The sequence below is a fragment of the Anolis sagrei genome, chromosome 3, assembly GCF_037176765.1.
Source record: "Anolis sagrei isolate rAnoSag1 chromosome 3, rAnoSag1.mat, whole genome shotgun sequence".
Taxonomy (NCBI): domain Eukaryota; kingdom Metazoa; phylum Chordata; class Lepidosauria; order Squamata; family Dactyloidae; genus Anolis; species Anolis sagrei.
This window is the reverse complement of record NC_090023.1, coordinates 89,285,230-89,312,079: the sequence shown is the minus strand read 5'-3', so window position 1 is coordinate 89,312,079 and position 26,850 is coordinate 89,285,230. Positions and strand designations below refer to the sequence as shown.

Sequence of the window (26,850 nt, the reverse complement as noted above, 5' to 3'; positions counted from 1 at the left end):
GGTAGTGAGGTTCTGCCATAGATGCAAATGAAACGTCAAGAGAGAATCCTTCTGGAACATGGCCTGAAAAACTACAGCAACCCAGTGATTCTGGCCATTAAAGCCTTTGACAACACATTGCATATTGGTATTTGCACATGTTCGCCTATCAGCATTGGAATACACCATAGGATGGCCAATGCAATACCAAGGTGTACGTATAATGTGTAAAAATACGTATATTTTTATATTCAACAAATACGTTTACCTGACACACACAAAATTTTAGGAGAGAGAGGGAGCGAGAGCTTTGCATTCCTTAGCATTGTCCAAGCCTTTTTAGTGCTTGGAAATCATTCACTTTCTTTTTTCTATTCCTGTATTATTTTACCATGATTATGATGGAAAACATGACTAATTCAGCACTCGTAAATTTTTATGTATAAATTCTTTGGGGAATTAGTAGCAGCATGTAGAGATCTTAGAAAAGAAAAATCACTTTGGCAGCTAATATCCTTGGAAATCCGACTGCGTAGATCTTCATTACTGAAATGATGAATAAGAATCACAGATTAAAAATAACGGAGGCAATATATTTCAAAGCTTTGTATAGCTTTATGAGATGTAAAGCAAACCCAAAGGATAAAGTCAACCATGGAGTCAGCCTTCTAGGTTATTGAAATGTTACAAGTAAAAATTGTCCACTTTCACTGTCCCTTTTAAACACAATCTCAGGCACAAAACAATTGTTCCAACTTTCTGTTGTTGAAAGAAATGTTATGTAAATCTTTTAATTCAGACTGAGTTTGCAAATACCTTGGCTATTTGAAGAATATTTCATTCCCGATAATAAGCCATCTGTAAGTGTTTATCAAACACTTTGTGTCATGTTGTGGTAACACCTTATTGGATTGTTTTCAGGCATGTATTCCATTCTTAACTCCTGTATAATTTTTACTGTTTGTGTAAATAGTATGAGAAAGAAATTGGGGGGAGGGAATTTATCCTGTGTTTAACCTTTAATTATCCGCATGGGAATTGATCATTTTTACTGAGCACAATGTATTTTTGAATGGGCCTTCCAAAACACGTCTTTAATAAAATGCAGGTTTTGCACTAGAAAACTCAGTGTCATCCCTACTGTACTCAGAGGACTTCGTGCATCCAGGAAGCTTTTCCTCAACCTTGTTTCTTCATTGTTTTGCTCCTAATCATTATGTGTCTACTATTCAACAATCCATAATTGCCAAGAAATACTATGGACATTTGAATGACAGAAGGTACATGTATTCAGAAAACAATTATATCCCATGTGAATCGTGGTTTTCCTTTGAACATTTTTAACTAGCATTGATGTCATAATATGTCACTATTCCTTTTGGACATCTTAATCTATTTATTTTTAGCAATAGTGGTCACCAAGAGCAGTTTCCTGAAAACAATACCCATTTTCTGACCCACCCTTCACTCCAAATCAACCATCAGGGGCTTCATCTATAGCACATGAATCTGGTCCTTGTCACGGAGATTTCAATGCCAGGACAACATAGTTACATTCATATAGTCTTACCATTACAAACAACTCTTTGAAGGCAACCATATGGCTGATGCCACACTCTATGAAAATGGGTTTGACATCCCTGATCTATAGCATGACATTAGTTATGAAATATGGAGTTAGGAGCACAAGTTTAGCACAAATGGGTTTTGGCATTTGGGGGATGATGATATGTCTATTTTCAAATAGCTGTTTAATCTTTTTTTCATGGCAGGACTAGACCAGGCTGTTAAAATCAAATAAAGAAGTTGATACAATCTTGTTCACATGTAGTTTACATGTGTACCATATGTATGTAGCTCTGAATCCATGTATTCAGCAGAATGTGGAAAGAATCACCTCCACAGTTTGGTTGTGTACTTACAAGCACTTTTTTGTATTATAATAATAATAATAATAATAATAATAATAATAATAACTTTATTTTTATACCCCGCCAACCATCTCCCCTAGGGGACTCAGGGCGGCTTTCAAGGGACACGCCCAAGATTACAATTAAAACACACATGTAAAACACTTTAACCAATTAAAACATCAGATAAAACAAATAACAACACAATTGAAAGCAATATAAAAATACGGCTGAAAGAAACATAGCTGAGGTACAGATTCAATGAGTGCAATACATTTTTACAGGAGTGCAGGAAAGTGCAACAATACAGTAAACTGGGCAGGAAATACTGTCATAACATATGTTGAGGTAGAACATATGCCAGTGCAAAATGTGGGCCGGTGTAAACTGTGGAACTTCAAGTAGAGACAAGAAAGTTACTGGTGAGCTGCTTAGTCAAAAGCGCACTGGAACATCCAGGTTTTTAGTTGACTACGAAAGGATTCTGGCATTTATCCAGAATGCCAGAATCTGAAATACTCCAGAATCAAAAGCTTGTCTACATGGGTGGCTGATATAGTGATATCTTTCATAGAATCATAGGATAGAATCATGAGAGTTGGAAGAGCCTGTGTGGGCCATCCAGTCCAAACCTCCTGCCAAGAAGCAGAAAAATTGCATTCAAAGCACCCCCAACAGATGGCCGTCTAGCCTCTGTTTAAAAGCCTTCAAAGATGGAGCCTCCATCAAACTCCAGGGCAGAGAGTTCCACTGCCGAACAGATCTCACAGTTAGGAAATTCTTCCTAATGTTCAGGTGAATTTTCCTTTCCCGTAGTTTGAAGCCATTGTTCTATGTCCTAATCTCCAGGGGAGCAGAAAACAAGCCTGCTACCTCCTCCCTATGACTTCCCCTCACATATTTATACATAGCCATCATGTTTCATTTCAGCCTTCTCTTCTGAAGGCAAAACAAGTCCAGCTCTTTAAGCAGCTACTCATAGGGGTTGTTCTCCAGACCCTTGATCATTTTATTCAGTGACCTCTGGACACATTCCAGCTTGTCAACATCTCCCTTGTTGCAGTGCCCAGAATTGGACACGGTAATCTAGGTGTGGTCTGACCAGGGCAGAATAGAGGTATAGCATGACTTCCCTAGATCTTCTAGACACTAGACTCCTATTTGTGCAGTTTGGTGTACATAAACTTTGTTGTGTGTACACAATCATTTAAATATATTGTAAAAATACAATTATCCTCATGCTATGTCTATAAGGAGTATATGAAAGATAAATAAACACAAAATATTTATTTATTTATTTTGGATTAATACTCCCGAAATCACCATCCACATCCTCAATCACATTATTTTTATGCTACTGGAGATAATTCCAGGAGCTCTTCCTAGGTTTTCCCCTGCATACAATTATGGCACACATGAAGACTATATTAAATGAGCTCTGCTTTGCATCCCACTATCTTAGAGGCAGGCTATGGACAGACACATGCAACTAAAAAGCTTCACATGCATGGATTAATACTTCCATTTTTAAATATTAGCCTAGCCTTAATCATTTGCACATTTTTGTTTGATAAATATGGGAACATTTGTACTGCTTTCAACTGCTTAATGTTCTTCTGTTCATTCTTTTCTCTCTTCCCCCTCCATGAGAGACTGTGTCAAAGCTTAGTCACTGGGTTGAAAATAGTTGTCATTGTCACCTAGTCTACGCTTAGTGATTTTCTTTCTATCCCAGATTCCATAAAAAGCAGTTGGTGTTAATCATGTTATCATGTTTTCTGGACAAGCAAGTTCTGGGCTCATGTGTTGACAACACATTAAATATAGATACTGTATTTAATCCCCAGTATCTCGGTAACTTGTCAACCCAAATAGTTCACTACTTCCTGAAAAATAATGTACTGTAGTTCTCTGCAGTATTCTTAAAAACACACACACACACACAAAGAAAAAGGATGTCTGAGCAGCTTCCACTCCACCTAGTTCATTTATTGTTATTCTACTGCATACAATCTCCATCTTCTTCCTTTTGTGTGTTTAATAAGGCCCCGGTAGCCTGAGCCAGACAATCCATCAGTATTCAGATAATCCTTCTTATCTGAATTTATTATAGAAACCAGTACCAGTACTTTGGTGCTTAGGATTCAGATTCTTACAGCTCCATAAAGGTTTCTCTCTATCTCTGAGTCAACAGCATACATCTGATGAGCTGCCAGGAAGTGCCCAATTACTGAAGACAATAGAATAAATGGGTAATGGGTCCATAGGCAAAAAAAGGCTGTATGCTAGCAGCATCTGCAAAGGGAAGCACTTGGAGCCTGTGTCTTGACCTTTGCAATAGCGAACAGTATGAGAAAAGTCTTCATATATTCAAGAGAAGTGAAAAATTGCTACATTGTGCAAGTGTATTTGGTAGCTAATTGGCAGAATCTGATCTCTAGGAACAGTGGTCTGCCCAGAATTGCCAAATTAGCATTCTGTTCCAATATACATTGCATCATAGCCCAATTCATCAGGAAACAGTTCCATCCACCATGATTATGGGCACTTAATGGTAGCAGTATTATCGTAAACAACCACCCCCATCCCTAAATAAAATGAGACATAGTTCCATCTTCAGGAAGTTATAGTTTACCAAGGATAAAGGGTTAAACATATGGCAATGGCCACTATCCCTACAGCCTCCTTCAAGCCTCCCAGGACCAGCAGCAACCCTAACTCCATAACAGTGGATTCAGGCTTGTTAGGAATCACATTTAGGAACCAAATCCAATATTCTGCTGGTAGACTGTATGTGACTGTCTTTCTACATCCCTTACAGCTCTTCATGCTGCCTACAGCACTGGTTGTGGAAAATGGAGGCACAGAGACAGTTAGATGCCTCCCAGTTTTACTAGCTTTCACCTTATCACCAGTGGGAGTTCACCATGGGGTCGTACTCCTTAAGCTTGTAAGAATTTTCATTTTTACTTATATTGGATAATTATTTCAGAGACAGCTCCTTTCCCCAGCCTGGCCCCAAGGGGACTTGACTTGCCCTTTCTCCATCCCTTTCTAGGGCTTATGCTTAGGGGAAGGAAAAGCTCCCATGGCTTTTTGAAAACAGGACTCTGTAGAAATGCCTTGAGGCAGCTCTAGTTTCATGATATTACTGGCAGCAGATGGAAATTCAGCCTCTGAAAATGCCCACATGTGATCAAGATGCAAATCATGGAAAATTAAATATGTCTAATGAAGGCCAGGATAAGTGATAAACTCAAGGCTTAAAAAAAAATCCCCCAACTCCTAAGGAGCTTATCCCACTGAAGTGGCCAGAGTAGTCATCCTATCTCATTCAGTGTGTAAATCGTTTGTTAATCAGCTGGGATGACTACTCTGGCCTTCATACACACCCTCTTCCTTCCCATCTGTAAACGAAAAACCTGTGTTTACCAGTATCACACACTCTATGGCTGCTTCATCTGTTTCTCCTGGTCATGCCCCTCAGCCCTGCCCTCCCCCCCCCCCCCAATTAATGGAAGTTTAGCCTTTCTTGTCATGTCCATGAGACACATAATTAGAGAAAGGGATGAAATGGAGGCAGGAGAACAGACAAAACCCATCCCATTATGGACTGGGACAATTTGCATTTACTCAAGAGCACTGAAGATCATTGCTTCCCGACTTTCTCCCGGACAGGCAGCAGATACATTTCAAATAGAATCCCACGCTATGCCTACAGCACTTCCAAAAGCCATGGGATAAGATCCTACATAGCACTGTTTTCTGAATTCACAAAAGCTAGTCACTTTAAAATGTTTATTTTATCGTTTTCTGTGAAGACAATCAAAATAGTAGCAACTGAATAAAAATATGAGACATTCTGAAGATAACAGACATCACAGAGCAGTCACATACAGTTCTGCAATGACAGTAAAAATCAGCCACTTACTGGCCTAGTGATGCATTGCAGACTAATTCGACGGTATCATCACCAAAAATGACAGTTATGTGTAAAACATAAATTGTCCCTACATAGCTCCTAAACTAGGGGAGCAGTAGCTGTGTCCAGTAAATGGGAATTGGAGGCATTCACATTCCCTCCATAGCCCTTAAACTAGGAGCTATGTAAGAACCATGAATATATAACAGTCACAAACGCACAACTTTTGGTTATGCACTCATAACTGCTATGGAGGATTCCAGCTTTGCTGATCTAAAAGAAAAAAAAACTCTTGGCATTTTCTCTTTACTTCTGTTCTCCTCCTCACCATGGTTCTTGACACACCAGCATGGAAGTGCAGCTCAGCATCAACTTTCCAGTACCACTTTCTGACATTTCTGCAATATGTGTTCCCTTCCTAGATTTCCTTGCCCATATGCTGTTTTGGAGCTTTATGGCCTGTAGTTATTTTAGTCTTCTTACTCTTTCTCCAAAGACTATCATTCTCTAATGAATCAAGAAAAGAACTGGAACTTGAAGGATGAAGCTTGACAGATAAGGATATATTGCTTGATGTCAACATGAACAATTTGAGTAATAGGGATTGCAACTTTTGATAATCAGGACACAGAAGCATATAATCATAGAACTGGATGAGCCTCAGGAGCCATGGAGTCCACTCCCAAATGCAATACAGGAAATACCTGGCAAGTAGTTTCTTGCATCCAGAGAAAGAAACTCCACCACCTCTCTAGGCATATTGTTCCATTGCTGAAACACAGTTATCATCAAGAAGTTCCTTGAAATCCAGCCTCCTGTTACTTAAAATTATTAGGTCTGGTCCTACAACTTGGGACAGCAGAAAACAATCCCACACTCTCTTCTCTGTGGCAGTCTTTTAGATATTTACAGATGCATTCTTAAAACTCTGTGTTCTCTTCAGCAGGCTGAACATGTCCAACTTCCTTTCACCATATGTTTTGTTCCCTATGCCCCTTGTCATTGTTCTTGCTCTTCCCTGGACCTGCTCCAATTTGTCTATATCTTTCTTAAAATGAGGTGCCCAGAATTGCACACGGTACTCCAGGTGAGTCTTCCCTAATGCAAAATGTAGTTACAGTATTTCCTCCTTTGACACAGAAACAGTACATTTAAAAAGTTGTAGGAAAGATTCAAACAGTGCTTTCCGAGTCATAATTCAGCGCTCAAACCATTAAACCATGCTGACACAAATGGAACATTAATCAATGTTGAATTTCTAAATTCCCTTTGGTTGCATGGTTTATTTATTTCTTTAATGTATATCCCTCCTTTCTCCCAATCTAGAACCCAATATATATTGCAATATGTACTGTAGTTTTATTCTAGTGGGTCTTGCTGTTGGAAAGATATGAAATATGCTTCTATATCTATAAATTAGAGTAGGGCTGTGAACATGTTGCTTCCTCCTGTGGAAAGCTGGGGGAGATACAGCACATTGCCACACCCTCTGAATAAAATGATAGATAATTTTTGCTCAAAATGCCTAGGCAACATGAGAAGTAATTTCTGTATAATCCTTGCAAGGCATATTAAGATTAGAATAGCTCTTTTTCTATCCAGTGAATAAATGATATGTTTGATTAACTTGTTAGAAAAAGGCATTTTGTAAGTCTAACATGCACGCAAATATAGAGTGAAATAATTAATTCCCTAAAGGATATATGGAATGTATTGAGCATTTTGAAAAAATCAATCATTATTTGGGGGTGTTTGTGGCTTTGAATACCCCAGAAAACTCTTTGAATTTTAGAAATCTGTGTTAAGAAGAGTGTTGAAAAGTGGCCAAGGGATGAGCCCAGTTTCCAGTGCGACACTATCCACATGAAATTGTAAACTATACATACACACATGTAAAAGCCTGAAGTCTTGTTTGAATTCAGCCAAGGTCCAGTTACTTGCAGTATTCTATGAGAAAAGGTTACTATAAGGCTGTCAGAATTATAATGCAATAGAGGAGAAAAGAAAGCAATCTTAACTTCTAGAGAAAAATAAACATTTAACCCAAACTATCATTGTTCATAACACCATAACATTAATCCTAAACTGAGGTTTGAGGCAATTCACAAGGCCACATCTTTATAGTAAAAGTAATAGACTTTTGCTAATGTAATAAAGTGTCTAGGTATGGAAAGGAATATGAAGGAGTTCAAGCACCCAATGCAATATAAGATGCTATGACTGGCATGCAAACATTCAGTGGAGTCAGGTTATACATATTGAAAGAAACTATAGCAATTGGAGCTTAAACAATTAGTGCATTTCCAATGCATGAATTAAATACATTATTCATGACCTGTAGTGCCAGAGAGCCCAGCCTTCAGATTGTTTCAACCACAACCATTAAAAACTGAAGACAGTGCAGATTTTCTGGCTGTTTTAACATGCATGATGCACAAAGCAGTCTTATATAAGCAAGGAATAATCCCAAAGATTAAAAATGTGGTGCTTTGGGGGATTGTTGCGCAGGAAATCCAAACGTTGGGATACAGTTAATAAGTTAAAATTCAACATGTAAGGCCAAGCAACATCAGGGTATAGTCAATATAACAAAGGTTATTAATGAGAAAGAACCTCCAAGCAAGGAAAGGCCACTGCAATTTGCTTTTCCTAAAACCTCTTCGGAAGGGCAAGATTGTGTTACCTTAGGGGCTGCAGTAGCACAGTAGGTTAAACCTCTAGCTGCAGAAAAACTTGCTGACAACTTGCTGCAGCTTCTGTCAATCTAGCAGTTTGAAAACATGCAATGTGAGTAGATCAATAGGTACCATCTCGGTGGGAAGGTGAAAGGCGCCCATGCAGCCATGCCAGCAACATGACCTGGAGGGTCTATGAATAACAGATTCCTCAGCATGGAAAAATGGAACAAGAGCACCTCCCCATGGCCAGAGTTGAGCATTGCCTCCAGACACCAGAGATGGAAAAGGAAATCTTTGCCTTTGTTTGTATATTGTATGAAATTGTTCACGGTATAAAATGCATCAAATATATACAGCATGTATGTGTATGTGTGTGTGTGTGTGTGTATACACACACACATACACTCACACACTGTAATCTGCTCTGAGCCCCCTCTGGGAGATAGAGCTGAATATAAATAAACTGTATTATTATCATTATTATACTGACACAAAAACACAGTATGACACAGCAAATGAGATACAGGGTTAGTCAAAATGAATAGGCCAATAAGAAAATTAATTGTACCCGAATGTATGTTTACTGTAACCAAACCACAGCTACGTAGCGACAGATAAACTATCAAAGTTTTTTTTGAGCAACACACATGTACGTTAATGCCGCTAGGCGTCGCTAGGAGTCGCTGTTTTCAAAATGGCGGAATCAGGCAAAGAGAAGGCGTTTTGTGTGATGACATTTGCTAAAACAATGTCAGTAATTACGGTCCAGTGAAAATTTCGAGCCAAGTATGGCAAGGAACCACCTCATCGACATTCCATTGCGAGGTGGGTAAAGCAATTTGAGGAGACGGGCTGCTTATGCAAGGGTAAAACCACAGGACGACCGCGTGTCTCCGAAGACACAGTGGAATCCATTCGTGCATCCTTTCAACGAAGTCCCCAGAAGTCGACAAATCGTGTTTCCATGGAATTGAACGTTCCGCAAAAAACTGTGTGGCGCGTGTTACGCAAACGTTTGCAGTTCAAGCCGTATAAATTGCAAATGGTGCAGGCTTTGAAAAAAGGTGACTATTCGAAACGACACGATTTTTGCGAATCAATGCAGCGAAGACTAGAGGAGGAAGGCTTTGCCAACAGACTGGTCTTCAGTGACGAGGCAACGTTTCACCTGTGCGGGAAGGTCAATAGGCATAATCTCCGCTTTTGGGGATCTGAAAATCCTCATGCCGTATTGGAACATGTAAGGGATTCGCCGAAGGTAAACGTTTTCTGTGCAATAACCAACCGTCACGTGTTTGGCCCATTCTTTTTCGCGGAGAAAACCGTAACAGGCATAGTGTACGCTGACATGTTGTCTGAATGGTTGATGCCACAGTTAGAAGAGAAAGTGCCCGATTTCGTATTCCAACAGGACGGTGCCCCTCCGCATTGGCACAACAGTGTACGCGAGTACCTCAACGAACACCTTCCCAGACGTTGGATTGGCCGTGCTGGAGTGACTGATCTTCCATTCCTCCTGTGGCCCCCCAGGTCCCCCGACCTCACACCATGCGACTTTTCTCTCTGGGGGTATGTGAAAGACAATGTGTTCCGACCTCCATTACCGCTGATCTTGGACGACTTAAAACAGCGCATATGTGCTGCATTCGATGCCATTACGTCGGATGTGCTGCAACAGATGTGGAATGAACTGTACTATCGCTTGGACGTCTGCCGTGTCACACGGGGCGCCCATATCGAACATCTCTGAAGGTGAGACAAAACTTTGATAATTTATCTGTCGATACGTAGCTGTAGTTTGGTTACAATAAACATACATTCGTCTAAAATTAATTTTCTTATTGGCCTATTCATTTTGACTAACCCTGTATATATGCTGGATTATTATTATTATTATTATTATTATTATTATTATTATTATTATCATCTCATGCCTTTCCCCACTCCTTGCTGAGTTCATTGAGCACAAATGACTCTTGCACTTTGCACTTGGTTTGTACCAATGAAAGTAAATTGAGGACATGGGAGAAAACTTGAGGAGGATAGAGAAAGTGGAACATTTTAAAAGCAGCTTAAAAATGGGAAGACAGAGGTTTAATCAGGTCTGAATTCCATCAGCATGTCCATAATAATTAACCCAGTTCTGCTCTGATTATATAAAATAGGTGGACTTGTGTCTTCAGGCACAATGAACTAGGTACAGAAAGCCCTCCATATCCACTGATACTCTATCCACAGATTCAACCATACATGGCTGAAAAATATTTGCTAAAACACCCAAAAAGCAAACCTTGATATTGCCATTTTATATAAGGGACACCATTTACTGCACCACTGTATATAATGGGACTTGATTATCCATGAATTTTGGTATCCATGGCAGGGTCCAGTAACAAAATCCAAAGGATACCAAGGATACCACATTGTATGCTGGGTTGGGTGGAGTATTAAGACAATATCCTGCCAGATAAGAAATCTACCCCACCACTGAAATATTAATTCAATCCCCAAATGTCTAGCATTGAAAAAACTTAAGTTGAACCTTTAGAAATGCAGTTTAGACTTCCAAAGATAAGACAACAGAATGTAAACACAGCCGACATAAAAGCACTAGGTATGAACAATTTTCAGTATGTTGTCGAAGGCTTTCATGGCCAGAATCACTGGGTTGCTGTGAGTTTTCCGGGCTGCATGGCCATGTTCCAGAAGCATTCTCTCCTGACATTTCACCCACATTTATAGCAGGCAAACTCAGAAGTGGTGACCTCACAACCTCTGAGGATGCCTGCCATAGATGTGGGTGAAACGTCAGTAGAGAACGCTTCTGGAACGTGACCATGCAGCCCGGAAAACACACAGCAACCCAATTTTCAGTATCTCACTCTCAGCAATGCTACTTTTGGAGGAGTGAAGGTAAGCTCCATTTGAAGTGGCTGAATTCGTATTGGAGGTCAATACCTCCTTGTAGCTTTAGGCTTAATTGTTCACCCCAAAACAATTAAGCCTCAAACTCTCTCCAACTTTTCTCCGCGGGGGAAGTGAAACCCCACTAAGAACCCTATGAGACAATTCTGTATAAACTCTGTTATTAATGCAGCAATATTAACTGCTGCATGGATCCCAATCATGCAATCACGCAAGGCAACCAGGATCGCCAGAGCCAAGTAGAGAAAAGAGATGCCAAGTGGGTGGGTTGGCATACACATGAATCCATAACAACACTCATTAATAATGTTTTGAATCAACTCAGAACAGGTAATTATATACTGTTCACACAGACGGGCATTTTTAAAATTAATGAAAGCTCTAGTCGCCAACCCAATACAGAAATAAATGGGATTAAACCCGCTTAACTCTGTTGGGGTCTAGCCATACTGGGGACTGAGCAAATGACCAGACAGCAAGAAAAAAGAAAACTCCATAAATCTTCAAAATATTTCTGGCTTTTATTTCCAAGAGTAGTTTTTAAATCAAAAGCCTTTACATTTAAAAGATGGATAATCTACGATTAACACACATACCTATATAACGAAGACATCTGTGTCTTTGCATTACATTCAGTTCCCCACAAAGTACACTATTTTCTACAAAGTTACTTTTACAACAACAAAATGTATAATAGTAAACACAAACTATGATTTCTAAGTCTTTGATTTATAAAATGCCTGTAAAACTATTTTTAAAAAAGAGAGGTCATAATATCCTAGCACCACTTAAGATTATCTATACGAGGTGGTTCAGTTGTATGGTATTGAAATTGTGTCTGTAATTTATGATTTACTGTAACAGTTTTGGAAGAATGAAAAACAGAAAAGTAATGTTTTAACATCTAGCACCTTTTTGACAGGTTTGATGTTGCAAATGTTAAGAATTTGAAAGCCCAATCTTGCTATAAAAGACTAAAACTATGATGATCAAGTCATTCTCTGACTCTATCTTCTCATACCCTTTATAGATGTAAAGAAATCATTGCATTTGCGACTTCTCATTCCTCCAGCGTCTATACAGCATGTCAATCTGCAGGACAAAAATAGGCTCCCAAAATGTTTTTGTCTGTTTTATATCATAAGATAATGCTATATAAAAATTAGTTTTTTGTTGATTTATAGATGACCAAACTTATTAATATATTTTTTTTATCATGTCAGAAGCAAATCAAGAATCTACTGCAAGTCCCTTTTGATGTGAAAGAATCGGCCATCTACAAAGATGTTGCCCAAGGGAAGCCCAGATGTGTTACCAACCTGTGGAAGACTTATCTCATGTCCCTGCATGGGCAGGTGGGGCTGACAGACGGGAGCTCACCCCATCTCACAGATTCGAACTGCCGACCTTTAGATCTTCAGGTCAGTCATACAGCCAGCACAAGGATTTAACCCACTGCGCCACCATGGCTCCTATTTATATAAGTACTAATTATAATGAGGCCTGAAGGTTCTTTGTTTGGCCATCACAAATTAAAAGCGATACCACTCTGGCAGTCAGGACAATATTATATCTATTGTGATGTCTTCATTTGTAGCTTTTCCCTCAAAAGGTGAAAAGCAGCTTCCATGGACCTTTTTGGTAATAAGAACATGGTCAGAGGAGAAGGCGAAATAGGGCAAATCCCCACCTCTGCTTTGAGTAATTACAACACAACAAAACAAAGAATGGGGAAATTTAAAAAAAAAAAAACAAATATTGAGACAGGTGAGTCACATGTAGTTTCATCCTAAACATATGGTGTTGACACATTCAATAAGATAAATAATGTTCCCATTTCTGGTATCAAAATAGAATAGAAGCAAACTCTAGTGACACACAAAGCTTTCATTACAAAAAGTGGTCAGAGGAAGACAAGAGACAGGGCACAATCCCACTGCTGTGTTAGGTAATAAAAAACAAAACAAAGACTGGGAAAATATTGACACAAGTGAGTCACAGGTTGTTTTACCCTTGAATCTAAAAAGATAAAGTTGAGGCATCCATTCATACTGATAATGTTCTCATCTCTAGCATCAAAATAGGACACACAAATCTTTCCATGAAAAAAGGGGTAACACAACTGCATTTCATAAGAGGATAAAGCTGGATGGGCTGGGAAGTTGTTAGGGTGCCATTTTACAGTCTCAGAACCCCCAAGATCTTTTTTTAAAATGGGTATACATTTGCCACGGTTAAAAGTAGGTTTAAAAAACAGTGCAAGACATTGTAACTTTTTTCTCAGATCCACAGAACTTTAAAATATCACTTCCACACACACACACCCCTGCCCCAGTTCCCAAACCAAAATCGGCTTACAATTAATTGACAAAAGAATAGGAAATAATATGAAATCACTTCCAGTTTCAGAAGAACTGTTGGTGAGGCTGCAGAGGTGTCTTGGCCATGAAAATGTTCCCTGGCCCACCCAAATTTGCTCCTTTCCAATTTAAAGCACGTTGAAATGAGAATGCTTATTCTCTATGGTTTTGTATATCGTTTTGGTGGGGTATCAGATTGTCACTGGAGAAAGCAATTCTCATCACACGTTGCCTTCACACTTCAGAGACATAGTTGCCTAAGACAATGTTCAGAAAAGAGTGATGGGTGAAATAATTTTTAGTTTATTTTATTGGAATAAAAATTCTCTCCTCCCTCTTATTAAATCATTCAATCCCTTTGCATCAAATCCTGGGAAAGACAAATTTGCCAAATAAAATAATGAGATGAAATGAAAGGCGTCGGCAGGAAATTAACACAGTGTGGAGTGTGGGTTCCAAAATGTACTATAATTCCATGTCATCTTGCATTGTTCTTGCTGTTGGTGGGGGTATGTGTATTATTGAAACAGAATTCCTTTAAAACTAGCAAACTTGCAGGAGGATACACTTCACAACAGAAGGTGATTGGAGAACACTTATCCTTTTCACAGTACATTGAGATCTTATTCTACATACATGAAGGACCTACTCTTTGCATTCATTGTACTTCTCTATCTTGCTACTAACTCCTGAGTTTTCCCTTGAGCTGAATTTCAGCATCAAGCACACTTGTTCATGCACTCCAGCAGTTCCATCCTGATGGCAATGCGCACGTGCCAACCAAGTGGTATTAAGCGGATGTAGCGAGAGACAATGGGAGGGCGCAGGAGGTTCTGCACTGAAGATGTCCTGTCTGAATTTCCATAGAAAACCTGCAGTTGTGGAGAGAAAAAAAGCAAAGTCATCTTAAAAGAAGCCCATGAAAGTGGTCTTAACCATCTTTTAATCTGTCATTCAGTAAAACGGAAGCAAATGTCTAACAGACACCATTTTGTTATTTTCCAAGCTATGAAAGAGCTTGGAGATGGGATCCAAGTCTAAATATGAAATTCATTTAAGCTTCATATATACCTTATACACATAGCTTGAAGGCAAATTTATTTAAAAGTTTGTATACACTGAACTATCAGAAACCAAAGGTGTCATTATCTCAGCCACCCATGTGGACTATTTCAGATTTTGTATGAGTTCAGATTTTGGAATAAGGGGTGCTCAAGTTGTACTGCTGGTTTATATACTTACAACCACTTTTTTCTCAATTATGTGGTGCATGTCACTACATTTTATTTAGGGGAATACATCTTTCCTTTCATAAATAAATCATATTATGATTTTTGAGAACCTATCCTTCTATGCAATATGGATTGTGTGGAATATAAAGCATACACTGACACAAACACCATATTTTGACCAGGTTGCTGTGAGTTTTCTGGGCTGTGTGGCCATGTTCTAGAAGCATCCCCCCAGGAGAATGTTTTGTCAGGAGAAAATGCTTCTGGAACATGGCCATACAGCCTGGAAAGCTCACAGCAACCCAGTGATTCCAGCCATGAAAATCTTCGACAACACATATTTTGACTGTTACCATATTCTAGTGTAAAAATATTTACAATGGAAATGTTGTGGTCTTTTGCTAGTTCTTTTCATGAAAATTGAATGCACATTTTGTGTGAGAATGTGAAACCAGTGCAATGTGAACTTTCTATCCTTATGAACTACATTTTGCATACCTTAATGTGTTTTGGTAGAAGATTGTATGACTTGTTAAGCTGCTATACACTGAAGAAAGTGATGGGTCAATTTTGGCTAAATAAACTTCAAATTATAATTTCAAATAGTTAGAGGCCTCTGTTGGTAATTGATCAAGTTACCACTATAGTTTTTTTAAAAAGTAAATACAATATTTGGCATCTTTGCAATTCTCAAACCAAAGCACGTTGCCTTACTGTCTACCTCCTAATCACTTCAATGTCCACAAAACAGCAGCTAGCTCATTACATTGCCACAGGGAGGAAGTTATCTTTCCTTCAGTTACAATAATAAAGGAAACATTTATTACTAGAAACCAGAATGCATAACAATATCATGTTATTTGAAGCCAGTTAGTTCCAAGGTCCATTCAAAGTAAAGTTTTGTTTATGTCTTGTGTTTAATGGTTTCAATGATTTAAGACATATTTATATGTAGTGATTAGTGATTATGATTGCTTTGTTGTACTGTATGTTGGCATTTAATTTTTGCCATTACTATGTTGTAAACCGCCTTGAGTCCCCCCAGGGGTGAGAAAGGCGGTATATAAATACAGTAAATAATAAAGTAAATGTAAATGTAAATATTTCCCCTTGACATTAAGTCTAGTTGTATCCAACTCTGGGTGGTGGTGCTTATTTCCATTTCTAAGTCGAAGAGCTGGTGTAGTCCGTACATGCCTCCAAGGTCATGTGGCCGGCATGACTGTGTGGAGCGCCGTTACCTTCCTGCCGGAGTGGTACCTATTGATCTACTCAGATTTGCATGTTTTTGAACTGCTAGGTTGGCAGAAGCTGGGGCTAACAACGGGAGCTCACCCCATCCATGGATTCGAAAAACAGAAAGGAAACAAGGTGGTGTCTTTAAATAAGAACCCACATCCTCATGTCCACCAAAAGTTACACAAGGCCAGTTCAATGGGAGCCTATATTAACATTATGATATACAGACAGAAGCAAATATGCATCCACATAAGTGACACATCTACAGAATTGTTTTATTTGCTCAATTATTTTGTGTCACCCTTCGGAGAAGTTTCCAATTTTTTTAAACAAATAAAAGAATGTTTTCATGTATTTCTATTCCTTGTCAGTACTTTAATAAAATGCCATGGTGACTGTGGTCTCAAATAGGATTAAGTTAATGGACACTAGAATTTTAGCTTTAATAATATGTTTCTCTTTACAATATTTTGCACACAACATGGAAATATGGCCACATCTTTTTAAAAAATGGCTTCTGCTTACCCTGTTATTTCCTGTTTGGTCCTTGTAATAAATCCAGTTCAGGTTCTCATCAGTTCTATACTGTACACTGTATTTTGTCATCCATTCATCAGCATCACAGCGTCCTTGGGTGAGTATCCCTGAGATAACTTTGACTTCCTTCAGGTCAATCTGTAGCCATTGGTTAGTGTCTTGGTATTTGGAGAGCCAGGCACACCTTAACAGTTACAGGGAAGAGTCATGAAATATCAGGGACAAGTCTATATCAAGTACGCTTTCCTGGTATGAATATATGAGCTCCCCAAGCATAACTATTCAATCTAGGATATGAGTGGGAAACCTATGGACTTCTAGATATTGCTGGAATGCAGTTCCATACTATTGGCTACATTGGCTGGAGTAAAGACAGTGAGAGTTGGGGTACAAAATGTTCCCCAAATCTGGCCTCAGACAGCATAGTTCAATCTGTCTTGGACAATTTGGCAGCAGCAGACAAAAATCATTCAGACATGTTTAATGACTTTTCCCTTGGCTTTGTATTTTGCAGTGCTTGATATATGTATAATATGTGTCGATCTAGGTGTCATTAAGGAAAAGTATAAGGAGAGCAAGTGGAAAAACTATAACACTGAGAGAAAAAAACACAAATCTTAAAGATCACCACCTAAAATATGCCTGAGCACAGTAAAGTTTTAGAAGGAGAGGTGGAGAAGACATTTTCAACCCAAAAGAATTGCTTTATATATCTTCTGGACAAGTTACTTTTGGAAAAAAGTTACTTTTTGGACAATTTTCAGAACCTGGAAGTTTATGTTCAGAAGGGGTAACTTTTCCAAGTTCTGCTTCTTGGTTTAGTATTGTTGACAAAGTCTTCTTCCAGTGCTAGGATATCATACAGCTTACCCAAAGCCTTGGCCATTAAGCCGAGCCTTGCTTGCAATCCATGAAGTATACCATCCAGTGTATTGCTCAGGATTGGAGCAACTTATCTGATCAGAATTAACTTCTCCTGATTCAAAACCAAGTGGCTTGTGATAGGGACATTCTAAAAGAGAGAGAAAAATGTCATGGTTTTATTTTTTTTAATAGAGCAAGATAAGGACTGAGCTTTCTGAACTTATCTACAGTGATTCCCAATCTTGGATTACAGGGCAGGGTTTCCAAAACTCCTGATAAAAACCAATATGTCTGCAGATTCTGGCGGGGGGGGGGGGGTAAACTTTAACTACTTACACGGACCCATTTTTGGCATGTCTCCATTAGAAAGTGTGGACATTTCACTCTATTAAACACCTGAAATATTCAAAAGATTTTTTAGAAAGTTTCTTTGGGGGATTCTGGGAATTGTAGTCCAAATGGTACTTTTCCGCAAACTTTGGTCTGCTCTCACACTGAGCTTCTGCCATCCATTTTGAATGCAACGTATACAACCGTTAAGATTTTCTTTGGTGAAGACATGTTTTGAAACGTTCCACATAATAGAAATTACAAGAATAATGTGTAAAAGTAAAAGGATTTTACTCATTAAAAGGATAACGAGTAAAAATGAACAGAATCACCTCCAATGTTCCAGGCTGAGATGTTTACAAGAAATACATGTTTTATTTTTAGCAACACTAATCTTTAGATAACACAGTCCTAATATACTTAGGAGGTAACCTTCTGTTCTTCTGTTCTGTTCTAGAAAACTCTTGTGGGGAAAGGAATCACCAAGCAGATGTCTGAGAATTGTCAGACCAAGTCAGTTAAATTATTTAATGCTATCATCAGTGACCTTAAAATATATGCATGTGTTATGCATTAAATGGCTTTTCTAGTTAAACTTGGCCAACAACATGTCTTTCCTCCATAGTCAGAATCTCCTGACATTTAAAGGTGAAACCCTTTCGTGACTTGTGCTAGTATTTGGTTTTATTTTGCAAATGGCAAGAAAATATATAGTTAATATTTAAAAGCAATAGTCCTACAACATTTAATATAGGAAGTAGTTTGCAAATAGTAGTGTCAGGTGATTCTAATTTGCTTTGAAGTGGAAGATAAAATTTCTTTGTCCTGAGTCCCTTGGGATGAATGAGTTTGGCTATAAGCCCCATTAAACAAAGATCCTGAAAGTAATCTAAGGGTGCATCCAGACAACCTCTTTATTGTGGTAACCCCCACAATAAAGAAGGGGCTGTCCAGATGACACCCCGAACAATCATGAATTAATTCGCTACAAAACAGGAAAACCCTAGTTTGTGGCAAATTAATTAGATAGTGGATTTATTCCGCACCTTCTTTAAAAGCAAGGGATAAACCCACTATTTCCGATGTCTGGACTGCAGCCCAGACATCATTTCCACAGTTTTCCAGACTAAATTAGTCCGGAAAGCTGTGGTAATACTCACCCCTCCCCCAAAGCTCCCAAAGCCCTTTGAAAAGTAAAGAAAACTTACACGGCCTCCAGCACATTCTTGCAGCACCTCTCCTGACATGTAGAAATGATGTGCCAAAAGAGCGGGGGGGGGGGGGGGAGGAGTGATTTTCCTCCCCCATCCCCCCCACTCTTCTGGCGCATCATTTCTACACACCAGGAGAGGTGCTGCAAGAGTGTACTGAAGGCCTGGTAAGTTTTCTTTACTTTTCAAAAGGATTGGGGGCTTTGGCAGAGGGAGGAGGGTCCTCAGATGTTCTGCTAGGCTAGTCCCAGCAAAACATCTGGACACCACCCCAGAAAGCACGCGCTTTCTGGGGTGGGTGTAGACAGGACCCCAGGAACATCTGTGTTTTTAAAACGCAAATGATCCTGGGATAAAGGGTTGTCTGGAACCACCCTAATTTTGGAAGCTAGGAAGAGTGAGCACCCTTCCGGACAGGCCCTATCATCCCAGGATCTGATCCCAGGTTTTCTTGCTTTAAACTGGATTATACAATTGCCCACTGTCAGATAATCTAAGATAAACAGAAAACCTGGGATCATATCCTGAGATAAAGGGCCTGTCTGGAAGGGCCTGAGATCTGGTTAATACTTGGATGACGGACCACTAAGGAATATAGTAGGTAATGTAAGCTATGTTTCTGCCGAATGCTATAGCAAATCACTTCTGAATATTCCTTGCCTAAGAAAATGCTGTGAAGTTGCCAGAAATGTGTGGTGGGCAAAACGAAGACATCTGCACAGATAAATAAACAGAGGCCTTACCTGGCATACATTCCAGATTGTTTGCTCCGGTGGACCAGACTGAGTTGGGACTTCCCTGGCAATCACATTTGCAGGCTTTACTGTGCCAGTGCTCCAATCTGTCATCCTAATCAGATGCAAAAGAAACCACTGATTTGGCATCACACGTAACAAATGGGTGTTAAATTATATCTCCCTCCCCTTTATGCTAATCTGCTCCATGATGCATGCCATATCCTTACTATTTTGAAACTGGCTTTGAAAAGTATTTTTGATCCATTTATTTCAAAGACTGCTTAAATGTAAATGTTATAGCCTCCATCTTCCCGAAGGGACTCAGGGCGGCTTACATGGGGCCAAGCCCGATCAACACAGTTAAAAACATAACACAGTAAAATACAATATGAAATACAACAACAACATTACAATGTATTGTCGAAGGCTTTCATGGCTGGAATCACTAGGTTCTTGTGGGTTTTTTCGGGCTATAGGGCCAGCAAACAGCAAAACAGCAGAGAGGAAACAACAAGGCACATCTTAACACCTCTCAACAAAAGATTTTCCCAGGCTCAGCCAGGCCTTCAAATGCTAATGAAGGTGGTCAGTTGAAACATTCACACCTAGTTCCAGCAAAGAAGAGCTCTTTGCCCCACCCCAGCCATTCCACAGATATATAAACCCATTGTCTTAATTCCAACAGACCTCACTACCTCTGAGGATGCTTGCCATAGATGCAGGCGAAACGTCAGGAGAAATGCCTCTAGAACATGGCCCTATAGCCCGAAAAAACCCACAAGAACCTAACAACATTACAACCAAAATGTAATTCATTTCTCGTAATGGGTAGTCAGACTGGTGCAACAACAATTCAAAGAATAGGGCTGGTAACTACAGTGCATAGATCATATGACAGTAGTAAAAATACAGCAGTGTAAAATAAATCATTATAGCTTTGGGTACAGAGCAATAGTAAAGTGTGAGGAGAGATTTTGGGTCTTCGCTGGGGCCAGCTGTCTAGGGAATTGTCTAATTAAAGGCACAGCAGAACATCAATGTCTTTAGATCTTTAGACCTTCCCTAAGCCATGAAATTTTGGCAAGCATCTAGTGTTATTATATAGTACATGCTTTGGTGTAATACTACGGGCAGGATACTGATGTTGTGTATGATTTTGTAATGGTGGTTTCCAACTTTAGATGAAAATTCCTATAAATATTAAGAGCTATGATGCTACCTCCCTGTTCCTGAGCCAAGACACTTCTACAGAAATGGGGACATGGGGAAGCAGAGATAAACAATATCCATATCTTATTAAGAACAAGGTAGTTTATTTTATTACCTCCAAATCTTATGCTGACTTTTGGGCAGAATGAAGGGAGTCAAGGAAACAATTTCTGATTAAACATTAAAAATTCACTGGCACCCAAACCCACTCTCATTTACTGTACTTACTGTTTCAAGAGGAGGCAATGTTTTTTAAGGAGTAGAGGTTGACTGCAGTTTAAGGGAATGAAAGAGTAGCCTCTCCTTCTCAGTGTAATTGAAAAATCATGCACAAATGTGTTTTAGAATGATTCTTTGAAAGATGTGCACAGAAAAAGGCATGCACGTGCTTTTCAAAATATATGCAAGCTGGTTGCAGTCACCAAGAGAAGGCAAATGAAAACGTCTTCATCCGGGGGAAATGCACAGAGAAATTTCCATACAGGGTAAGTAAGAGCCCTCCCACACAGCCCTATATAACAGAATATCAAGGCAGAAAACACTCAGGATCCTAAGGCCCCTTCCAAATAGCTAAATAAAATCCCACACAATCTGTTTTGCATTGGAATTATATGGCAACAAGGACTCAGATAACAAGGGACTCTTGTAGACTGGATTATCTGAGTCCACACTGCCATATATTGCAGTTCAAAGGAGAAAATGTGGGATTTTATTTGGCTGTGTGGAAGGGGCACCAGTTCAAAGCAGATACTGTGGGATTTTCTGCCTTGATATTCTGGGTTATATGACTGTGTGGAAGGGCCCTAAGAGAGCCTTGTAAAATAAAAGCCCTTCTACACAGCCAGATAACCCAGAATATCAAGGGAGACAATTCACAATATCTACTTTGAACTAGTTTATCTGAGCCCACACTGCCAGATAATCCAGTTCAATTTGAATTTTATATAGCTGTGTGGAAGGGGCCCCAGTTTGGTACTGAAAGCTCAACAAATTCAACATGACAGATTTTCACATCCCTAATTGGGATAGACCCACAAAATGCTCAATATCCAAAGATCATGTGGAAGGTCAGTCAGACTACATTTGTAGATCTCAGCAGTATAATTATTTGTTTAATCAGACTGGGAAGTCTAGAAGTAAAATTTCTTGGAAAAAAGACAAATTATAAAAATTTTTTGCTCTGCCAGCCATATATGGAACATAGAACGTTACTGCTCAACTGTGAGACCTATTCATTCAGTGTTGGCTAATTTCCTAAATTTCGTTTAATTCTGTGTGTTGCATATGATTGCTGTATATGTTCCCAATTGTTGGCTAAACACTAAAAGTTGATGTTATGGTGTTTTAGGTCTAAGTCCTAAAAGCTCTATTGCGTAATGAGCAGTTATTAGTAAATAACAGCTTGTAAAGAATGAGCAGTGTTATAGGGAATCTCTCTTGGTTTGCCTCTCTTACAGCCCAAATATAGAGTATAATGCTGATTTACCTTGCAAGGTTGAGGGTACAATTGTTGTTGTATGCTTTCATGTTTTTTTTTCCAATTTAGAGCAATCCTATGGCAAAGCTACAGTATCATGGAATTTTTTTTTGAAAGATATGTTCAGAGAGGGTTTGCTGTTGCCTTCCTCTGAGGGTGGGAGACTGTGACTTGGCCAAGGTGGGCTTCCAGGGTTGTGTGGAGACTTGAGCCCTGACCTTAGTTTAGATTATGTTGGTTTGAGATTTTAATTAAAATAGAGCAGTGGTTCTCAATATGTGGGTTCCCATCTGTTTTAGTCTATAACTCCCATAAATCCCAGCCAGTTTACCAGCTGTTAGGACCTGAAGGCCAAAACATCTGGGGACCCAGATGATAACCGCTGCAGTAGAGGATTATGTGAAAGCACTTTAGGTATTCCTAATTATTTACCTTTCTAATTAAACATAGGCAAATAACAGCATTTAAAATACATAGATTATTTAACTAATTTTAATTAGAAAGGTAATTAATAAATAACAGCATTTCAAATACATAGGTAGCAGTGGTATTCCCCATAGTAACCTATGGATGCGAGAGCTGAACCATAAGGAAGGCTGAACGAAGAAAGATAGATGCTTTTGAACTGTGGTGTTGAAGGAACAACAAACAAGTCCATACTCCAGGAAATAAAGCCTGACTGCTCACTGGAGGGAAGGATATTAAAGGCAAAGATGAAATACTTTGGTCACATAATGAGAAGACAGGATAGCTTGAAGAAGATAATGATATTGGGGAAAATGGAAGGAAAAAGGAAGAGGAGCCAACCAAGGGCAAGATGGATAGATGGTATCCTTGAAGTGACTGGCTTGACTTAGAAAGAGCTGGGGGTGACCACGGCTCTGGTGTGGGCTGGTCCATGAGGTCGCAAAGAGCCAGAAATGACTGAACGAATAAACAACAAAAATACATAGATACATACCACAATTTCTTTTTTATCTCCTCCATTCCCCCATTTCCCCAATTTTGCCCTTTGTTCAAATTTATTCCCTTTATGTTAATGTTTGTTGAAATATGTCCCTTGTTGTAACACTGCAGAAATGTTATGTATGCAAAGGGAGAGAAAAGTTCAGTGTTCTTTGTTATTCTCTATACATGTGCTCACTTGTCATAAAAATATTTAAACCTGCCTAAATAATTACAGAAACATCTGAGTGCAAGAATATATACTTTCACTTTTAAAATAAATATACCTGAAAACAAGGAGAACAATAAACTAAGAGATTAAGGCATACAACTTTATAGAAATTTGCATTACCATGATGTGCACCCATGGCATTGTAATAAAGATGGAGAGAAGAGGCAGCAAGTAACAACTCTCCTTTGAGCATAAAAAGAGAACAACTCACATCATTTAGCAGTGGACAGTTTGATGCACAGCTTGGCAATATGCCAACGTAAACTGAGCAGAAAGCGGCTTGGCTTTTGTCCCTTATGGAAGGAGGAGGGGAGGAAAGAGCACCAGACATGCTCTGCAAATTACTTGTCTGACTAAGACAGTGTTTTCAGTTTCTATGGCAGCAGGAAAAATACCCCAAATATTTTTAGCTGCACGATTGTGATTCTAAATGAGACCAAAAAAAGACAGAACAATATATAAGCATGTGACTATGCAAATTTGTAGAATAACACCTAAATAGGATACAAACTGTCATCGTGACTGAGAGGGAAAAATCAGAGGAATGTAATCCACACACTGCAATATTTCCAAATCTGCAATATTTCCAAACTTCAATCCTTGTATTGCCTTGTGAATAAAGGGTATAGGAAACAAAAATGAAAATGGATTTGGACTTGGTCAGGCCAATTTATGGTGCCTTCAGCATTTCAGTATGTGCCACGGCCCTAAGTTAGATTCACTTTGTACAGTGTTTTTGCCGATCAATAACTATCCTGCAAAATATGTTTCTGGGTTGCTGTGGGTTTTCCGGGCTGTATGGCCAGAAGCATTATCTCCTGAGGTTTCACCCAAATCTATGACAGGCATCCTCAGAGGTTGTGAGGTTTGTTGGAGACTAGGCAAGTGGCATTTATATGTGAAATGTCCAGGGTGGGAGAAAGAACTCTTGAATGCTGGAGGCAAGTGTAAATGTTGCAGCTGATCGCCTTGATTAGCACTGAATAGCTTTGCAGCTTCAAAGCTTGGCTGCTTCCTGCCTGGGGGAATACTTTGTTGGGAGATGATTAGCTGCCACTGATTGTTCCCTGTCTGGAATTCCCCTGGTTTTGCGTGTTGTTCTTTATTTACTGCCCCGATTTTAAACTTTTTTTTCCTTATTGGTAGCCAGATTTTGTTCATTTTCATATGTTTCAATTTTGAAGCAAGGGTAAGGAACACTTTGGAGGAAACTCTTGATTCTTACTGCCCTCCAGGAAAGGATGTCATGGCATTATATCAGCAGTGGATAATGCCACCCTAGTCTGGTATATTGCCCTCACCAGCACACACACATGAACAGGACCAGAAACCATCTGTCTCACTTGCTCACTTACCTGGACACAATTTCCACATACATGACACCCTGTCCCACACTCCAAAATGTCCCTGTACAAGAATTTGGTTTTTAAAAGGCCTTTGTTACTATACACCAGCAGAGCATTTTAAAAAATTCTTGCAGCATGGGATATTCTTTTCAAGAGGGACTCACAGCATTCTTAGGAATATTATCCCTCCATGCCTAACCACATCCTTCCAAAAATACTCTCTGCACAGCACTTTTGTTAAAAAGTTGATTGGCATCCATAAAGACTTTTAAAAAATTAACATAGAGGAGCAGAGCCTGCTCATATCCCTGATCAACTGTGAACCTGAGATAACACTCCTCACTCCGAAAGGCAGAAATGGAGCCTGGGAAGAAATTGGCAGGAGAAGCCCCACTGCCCCCAAATGGATCATTTCTAGCTTGCATGCCAGAAGTTGCCAAAGATCATTTGAAAGCAACATTTTAATCGGTTTATGCAATTCTGTGCTAAAGTTGATGGAATAAACATTGCCAGACATCTCCTAGGTATTGAGAAAATTGGGTACTAGCATTGAGAACACAAAAATATCAACACAGAATAAAACTCAAAAGGCATTTTGAGAAAATCAAATAGAAACGGAAAGGACCTACCTCTGCAGGTGACAATGCCACTGACACTAGCAGGAGAGAGAAGGAAGGCAGCATGAGGGAGAAATGGAGAAACAACACATAAAGAAAGAGTTTGAAAGGTTTTAGAAAGAATAGAATAACACCAGCACATTAAGGTTGTTCAGGCAGCCCAAAGAATCACACAGTTCTAGATTTCTCACTATGGACATAAATTGAGAGTAAAATGTAAACTAAGGTGCAGAACAATGGCTTCAAACTACAAGAAAGGAGATCCCATGTGAACATTAGGAAGAACTTCCTGACTGTGAGAGCTGTTCAGCAGTGGAACTCTCTGCCCCGGTGTGTGGTGAAGGCTCCTTCTCTGGAGGCTTTTAATCAGAGGCTGGATGGCCATCTTCCGGGGGTGCTTTGAATGCGATTTTCCTGCTTCTTGGCAGGGGGTTAGACTGGATGGCCAACGAGATCTGTTCCAATTTTATAATTCTATGATTCTATGATTATGTGTAACAGTTGTTCTCTCTCTCTCTCTCTCTCTTGGTGGGGAGAGGGGAGTCTATTCTAGCATTGTGCTTTGGGTTCCTTGGTCCATACATTTTGCTAGGCATAATTAAGGCTGTGCATTTTTTTCCACATATGAACACTGTTGAGAGAAAAGAAGAACTTGAAGGGGAACCTTTGTGTCACTATATCAAGTCCTCATACCCTAACTACCTCCTTCTATATTGCCATTTGCAGCAATAGTCTTGTTAATAATAGTAAGTTCTCTTTGGCCCTACCATGTTTTTTTCTTCTTTCCCAATGTAAGGACAAGCTAGAATGATGCTGGACTTTGACAGCTGGAGACTTGGATTTTAACTCTTGCTCACCTTGGGTAGATCATATTGTCTGAGTCTCAGGCAAACATGGGCAAACTTTGGCCCTCCAGGTGTTTTGGACTTTAACTCCCAGAAATCCCAGACTGGCTGTTAGGAATTGTGAAAGTTAAAGTCCAAAACACCTGGATGGCCAAAGTTTGCCCATGCCTGGTCTAAGAGGAATATAACATCAAACCTCCCCTTATGGTGAGGTGACGATAAATTGGAGTTGACTTCTGAATTTTGAATTTCTAG

General features: G+C 39.3%; 1 protein-coding gene across 1 annotated transcript in view; it reads right to left on the bottom strand.

The window, feature by feature from the left end:
- Window positions 1-11,916: 11,916 nt before the first annotated feature.
- The window catches only part of RS1 (retinoschisin 1), a 31,357-nt gene continuing 16,423 nt past the window's right edge, over window positions 11,917-26,850 (bottom strand). Inside the window, exons 2-6 of the mRNA XM_060770057.2 lie at window positions 25,763-25,788; window positions 19,931-20,036; window positions 17,653-17,794; window positions 16,771-16,966; window positions 11,917-14,646 (exon numbers count right to left, since the gene is read on the bottom strand). Of these exons, the coding sequence (XP_060626040.1) occupies window positions 14,494-14,646; window positions 16,771-16,966; window positions 17,653-17,794; window positions 19,931-20,036; window positions 25,763-25,788 (623 nt within the window). The 3' untranslated portion in view covers window positions 11,917-14,493. The remainder of the gene's footprint in view (window positions 14,647-16,770; window positions 16,967-17,652; window positions 17,795-19,930; window positions 20,037-25,762; window positions 25,789-26,850) is intronic.